Below are 6,791 nucleotides of genomic sequence, written 5' to 3' on the forward strand. Positions count from 1 at the left end.
ACAAACGCTATAACAAGGAACGTGCTCAATAATACTCTGACTGCAGATCAATTACTCACTGTCTACACACACATTATTCCGTCACGTTGTCACCCTCTTATATATATACCAGACTACCCTATATCTAGTAATCTTCCGACAATTCACGAACAATTTGTTCTAGAAACGTCACGTGACCTCGCTGATGCAACACTACTTTTATTGACAACAAACCATCCAATTTTGTGCTTATCTCAGTTTGGCAAAAAATGATCTTTATAAAATGATACCTGTAAAATGGGAAATATGCTGACTTGGTAAAACTGATCAGTAATAGGCTTTAGACTATATATCTCCACTTGCAGGTAAACACTGTCATGTAACTATTGTTGCAATGATGATGTTAGTGTAAAATAGGCTCAAGATTAATTTTAGTTGAAATCTGAAGTCATACATTTGTTGATAGGATAAAGAAATGGATGTTTGAGATTGTTTCTGCTTCAATCTTCAGCATAATTACTTCAAAAATAATCAACAGCATTTTCATTCCAAGTTATTTATTGGTTATTGACTGAAATTCATTAAATAAAAAGAGAGAGAGAAATACATATCCAAATGATGACAACATAGGATAAATGTCGTAAAACCTAACCACAATGCTCTAAATGGTCAAATAATTGCCATTAAAGATGGCTTGTCAGCTTAGCCCTAATTGAGTCACTGATTATTCATATGGTATTTTCAGATCAAACTTGTTTTCCTTAGTGACAAGATAAGTCCACAGAATATCAGAAGATTCTACCAAAATATTTATTACAAAATAATTCTAAATTGTCTGAGTAAATGAGTTCAGGAGAAAGAAATAGACTAGACATATTGTACAAAAATATATTGAGCAATTTTTATTCAAAAACAAAGCACATATACTTGCTTGATATAATAGATGATTGCTTTTACTGGTTCTAGATTACTTTCTCTACACAGTTGTTGGTTGAAATCTTGTTCAAGACTGAATAAACTTTACATTACTTAGGAAAATCTGTAATTTCAGACTTACCCAAAGCAAAGACTGTATAAAGAATTATATAGTCTTTCCCCAGAGTGATTAGTGCTACCCACATGACTGGTCTTTTTCATTTGATGTTGTCTGATCTACCAATGGAGATCTACCAATCTACTTTCATACACAAGGTGCATCTTTGCAACTACTTCCTCATTGACAGACTAAGTGCTATCCCTGTGGGCTAACAAAGAACAATACGAAGCTAGACTGATAGAAAGTTAACAACCTTGACCTGTTTAGTATCTGAGATTACATTTGAACACTGGGCTATTTTACTTTGATAGGAAAACATGCTTAACTTTCATGGATTTTTTTTTTCCAAATTTGGTACACTGATAGATCATTGACCTACAAATAAATGTCAAATTTGATCTAAATATAATCCACCTGTGCAAAGTTATTCAACAAAAACTGCTCAATTTGATCCAAATATTTTGTGTACACCTACAGAGCTATCAGTCTGAAATTTTTACTGCAACTTCATTTAAGAGTGAAGGTAGACTGTTTTTAGTTTGTCATTTGTAATGAAAGATGGCTGACTTAGAGCAGCGAAACTATAGTGTGAAAGTACATGCAGATACACAACTATTGGTTAGGCCAAGTGTTGGTCTGTTCTGAATAATGGGGGTACGATCCTAAAGTTATTGCTAGTTGTTATTGAGTGTCACTTTCTTACTTTCTGTGGTTTGTTGGTGTGTATTTTGTTTTACCCACCATCATGCCCCAAGTTGAACAAAAAATGTGGCCTGGCTAACTGATGAATGAATATTTGCTGTAAAATTCTTATCAATGCTAGAAGTGTAGCAATCAGTTTGGCCACCAATTTTGATTTCATTTTTTGACCGCACTCTTTTTTCACACCTAAGGGGTTTTTGATGAGATTATTTTAACGTGGAGTTTTGCGTGTTGAAATCGGCTCCCCCTAGATTTTTTTTTATTGTTAATAGAAAAGTTTAAAGAAATTAAAGTCTGAGTGGACTTTTTTAAGCAAAGTTTGTTCCATTATTCATTTTAATTACAAAATGTACAACATTAAAATGTTAAGATGCATGAAAAAGGTTATATTTTAGAATTAAGTTAGCTAAGTGACTAGCTTACAAAACAGTTTTGGTACATGTTAAGGAAATGAACACTGTAGTTGTTGTTTTTTTATAGCACTTTGCACTAATCATCAGTGATATAAAAAAAAATCTACATATAGTAAATCTAAATGTCATTTATTCAGGATTTTATGTTGGATCATCATGGTCCAGTGTTTTCACAAAAATTCTGTAATTTTAAACTTTTATTTGAATAAACTTTGCATTCACTCCTGTAGCACGAATATGTGGAACCTCTGAATAACATTTCTATTCTTTAAAGGTTATTCTTTAAAGCTGGTGAAGCATTAGAAACCAATACTCTTAATGATTATGATAAAAATCCTATAAACTGCAATTGTTTTTTATTTTCTCATATCTTCTTAATTTGTCTATGTTGAGCTAGAAATCAGAAGTGTGTAAAAATAGTTTTTCAGGTCTCTTTTTATTTTTAACACTGGAACTGAAATATTTTTACATCTGATTTTTGAACCCAAAATGGGCAAATTAAGAGAAATATGAAAAATAATGTACAGTTTTTTGTTTTGTTTTTATAAATGCTAGATTCAGTTTTTCTATTATTTGAATATATTCATTTTCTAAAGCTTCAAAATTTCTTTAGATTGTTTTTCTTATTGTTGATCACCTTCATTCTCAACATCCAAGACTAAAACGTGATATCTTCTGGGAAGATTTAGAACCTCAATTGCCTCACACTAAAGTATCCCAGCTATACCACCGGTCATATAATCCCCAGATTGGTTCAGCTGCTAACCTTGAGTATGTATTGTATATCTTTAGGTGTATATGTTTATTTTGCAACAAAATGACAATAGATGATTTTTTAAACCTATTGAGATCATTTTGATGCCACAATTCAAGATATAACAGATTTTATTCTTTAATGCATTTATTACTTTCTTGTATAAAAGATTATTACTTTAAAGCTATAGCAAAGTAAACTACATGAATTGTATCTCTGTCCTCCTAAGTTTGCTCTTAATAAACTCCTATGATTGTTTTTAAATGTGATAACGATATAGTAACAATTGTTTTGTGGTGTTTTTAACTTGCTTTCATGAAAGTTCTAATGAAATTATAACGATTTGCTTTTAAGATTAAAATAATCTGATTTTTAAAAACGGTTCTATGTCTAAATCATATAATGTTTCATGCTGAATTTTAAAAAGAACACAATATTGTTACAAAATTCCCTGTCATTTTTTCACATTATTCTGATTAATACAAACATGTTCATACTAATGTGTAATTTTAAAAAGGTGTTTGATTTAATAAGCATAAACATTTACTACGTGTATGTGACACTTATGTTGTATAATCATATTTGTATAATATTTTTATTCTTTAACATTAAGGGTTGAAAAAAATTTGGAAGAATGGTAGACAAAGTGAAACATCAACGTTTTTGTTGAAATTAGCACTCAAATTTAAAATATTAGGACTTTTAATGATAAAATGTTAGAACTTGTATAAGCACAGTTGTTTTAGATTATACTTGAAGTAATTTTCTTGCCTAGGTTTGGTTCTAATGATGCATCATTTATACCTCTTGAAACAACAATTGAGCAAGATAGACAGGAGAATATTTATAATACTCCAACAGTGGAGCTATCTGGGCCATCTAGGTTTTTTAGAGACCTTTGGAGTGGTAGTTTACACTTAAACCCACAGAGTGGTAAGATCAGTGATGATGCAACATTAATTACTAATGGGAAGACTCATCAGAAGGGTGTACACTATACCACCAAGAAAACTTCTGCAAAACGACATGGTCAGTATGGTAGTACAGGAGCCACTTCAAGTGGTTCTATGGATCCAGTTCCTGCACCTATAATATTAAAGTATCCTTTTAGTAACCTAAGTCAAAGAAGAAACAAGTTAAATAGGCTTAAGAATCAATATCGAAGATTAGAAACAAGTGACTCTGATGTGACAAGTAGTATGGATAACTCTGTTCCACGTGTTTTTATGAGACATGGCACTTCTTTTGCTGGACCTAGTGCATCCAATCCATATACAGCAGCATCTAGTGCACGGAGTTATACTTCTGATAATTATTCTATACTACCATCAGACAGTTTGACACCTTCCTTGTCTGTACCAAACTCACCTATGCCTCCAATTCCAGAGGAGTCATCAAGTACCATTGTTATTGATGAAAGTAGGATTTGTCTTATGCCTGTTTCATTAGAAGAAACATCTGGTGGAATGACACATACAAAAATGGCTCCCATTCTGGAGGAAAATTCTAGCTCAGAGACTGTTGTTGCAGTAGAGCCAGGAACATCCAAGATGTCAGAACACATGAATAATTTTCCTATAGTTCAAGACTCCCCTGCAGAAGAAAACGTTTCAGAAAGTGATGAAACAAAAGCATCAAATTCTGACCTTGAAAATAGTGGTTCTGATATTTCACATGCTGTAGAAAGAAGTCCTATTGACACACAAAGATATGAATCTTGTTGCTCAGTTGATTCAGAAAACTCGGACTCTGGTGATACAAAGATACGTGAAAGTAAAAAAATTAGCAAGGTAGGTAAAGGTCACAGCAAAAAAAGATGAATATTGAAGAATCTTCTACAAAAGTCCACCAGTGAAAACTGAAGCTTTGAAAATTTAGGCAGTGTGTCAGATAATATAGAGATCTGTCTTTGTAGTCTTTAACACCTTTTTTATCATAATCTGTATAAAGAATAAACATGAGAAAATATGTTGTTAGATTTTATGATTGTAAACATGTTTAAGTAAAATTTTTTTTTTCATCATTTATGATCAAAGTAAACAATTGATTCTAATACAACAAATTTTGTTCACTTCATTTGTATTTCGTTATTACCAATTTGACAGTTTTTAAATGATCAACACAAGTAAGAGATTCAAAACATTATATGCCAAAAGATTTTAATTAACTAACTCATCACTGCATGACTAATAAGTCATTTTATTTGTTTATAATTAAAAGGTTTGGTATAATGTAGATTCTGTATTTTAAATATTCTAGCAACATGAAAAATTAATGTAATTTATGTTTAAGTGAATAGGTTATGGATGCGATTTAACACTGTGCCTTAACAATATTAATTGCTGTTAATTTTTATATTAAATGATTTTATAGTTCATAATGAGTAAAGAAATGGATGTTTTACAAAAAAATTCAAAGATTATATCTAGGTAAGTTCTGATAACTTAACCTTTAGTATAAGTAAAAATTTGTTAGAAATGAAGAAAGTATTTCACTTAATTATTATATTAACAATTGAAAATCAATAAGTTCCATTTTATTAATGTTATTTTTGTATTCATTTCATCCTGTCACTTTAAGATCATATTTTGTTGTAATTTCAATAATTTTGCAGAAATGTGTGTTTTTGTGTTATAACTAAAACTTTATGAAATAAATTTAGTTTCTTTGGTTCTCACATTTTGGTAGCATTACAGAAATATTTGTGAAAAATAAATATAAGTGAATTTTTTTTTGCAATTGCCTTAATTTATTGTTAATGTTTATAAAGTCATGAACAATTCTTGCATATTGTAGTTAAATTCTTTTTCCCACATATATAAGCATCAATTGCCTTTTATAAACAAGTTGGGAAGAAAACTAAGGTAACTTGTGGTAACTATTTCATAGTATTGTAATTCTGGCAGCATCCAGCAGAAAAAACAACAAAAGTATAATGTTTTTACAGAGGTAATCAAAATACACGGTAAGCCAAAACAACGTGCAGGACACACTGTGTGTTATTAACAAGAGGGATAGTTTAGTAATTTACCACTTTCTTTATCTGGGACTGTGGTAATCCAAACTATCACACATTTCTAGTGGATGTGATCTACTAGACCCTACTTCACATACCAAATTTCAAGGCAATTCATTAAGAAATACACGAGATATAAAATCTCTAATTTTGGTTGAATTTCTTCCCTTTTTGTTTTTTTTCTTCACACCGAAAGTACGGATAATTTAAGTGATAGAAAAAACATACTTTTATGGATTTTTTTTTTCAGATTTGGTACTCTGATAGATCTTTACAATCTACAAATAGGTGTCAAATGTGGTCTAAATATAAGCAACGTGTGCAAAGTTATTCAACAAAAACCGTTCAATTTTGACCAAAATTTTTGCACACACCTACGCAAAAAGTCACGTGAGCTATCGTCTGAAATTTACCTAAGTAAAGGTGGACCTTTTTTTTTAGCTTTTTTGTCATAGGGATTAAAGCTGACTGATTTACAGTAGCAAAACTAAAGGGTGAAAGCACGTGCAGATGCACAAATATTGGTTAAGCCAAGCAAACTAGATTATTAGTTTCTAGCTCAAGTTTTCAAGTGAATCATACGGGTGAACGGATATTATTCATCATTCATTGCCAACTTTTAAGCACAAATTTGCTAAATTTTAGGAAATTATCCCAATTAAACAGCGTTTAGCGTCACGTGATATTAGCTTAAGCAATTAGAGTAAATAATGACGCTTGATACGGCTGTACCAAGTGCATGTGGGTGATGAAAAGAATGTTAATTTAGTTTCCATTGTGTTACTATAAAAAAAGATTATTAACCACAGTTTTAGAGAGGGAAAACTACCACAGTATATTTCAAAGAATCTGGTGGGTTCTGTAAAGTATAGGTCTGTTCCGAATAATAGG

The 6,791-nt window shown here is 31.0% G+C and overlaps 1 protein-coding gene and 1 long non-coding RNA gene across 4 annotated transcripts in view; one reads left to right on the forward strand and one right to left on the reverse strand.

The window, feature by feature from the left end:
• LOC111087633 overlaps window positions 1–917 on the reverse strand; it is a 7,766-nt gene extending 6,849 nt beyond the window's left edge. Inside the window, exon 1 of the long non-coding RNA XR_002612291.1 lies at window positions 907–917. This is a non-coding gene — a long non-coding RNA (uncharacterized LOC111087633). The remainder of the gene's footprint in view (window positions 1–906) is intronic.
• Window positions 1–5,434, forward strand: part of LOC106466270 (bestrophin-1-like) — a 63,470-nt gene extending 58,036 nt beyond the window's left edge. For 2 of the 3 annotated variants that reach the window (XM_022394915.1, XM_022394922.1), the window contains exons 8-9: window positions 2,744–2,901; window positions 3,660–5,434. In XM_022394915.1, coding sequence (XP_022250623.1) covers window positions 2,744–2,901; window positions 3,660–4,704 — 1,203 coding nt within the window. In that variant the 3' untranslated portion in view covers window positions 4,705–5,434. The remainder of the gene's footprint in view (window positions 1–2,743; window positions 2,902–3,659) is intronic. The other variant, XM_022394911.1, reaches the window with a different exon arrangement.
• Window positions 5,435–6,791: the final 1,357 nt, after the last annotated feature.

This window comes from Limulus polyphemus, unplaced genomic scaffold, assembly GCF_000517525.1.
Source record: "Limulus polyphemus unplaced genomic scaffold, Limulus_polyphemus-2.1.2 Scaffold73, whole genome shotgun sequence".
NCBI classification, from domain to species: Eukaryota; Metazoa; Arthropoda; class Merostomata; order Xiphosura; family Limulidae; genus Limulus; species Limulus polyphemus.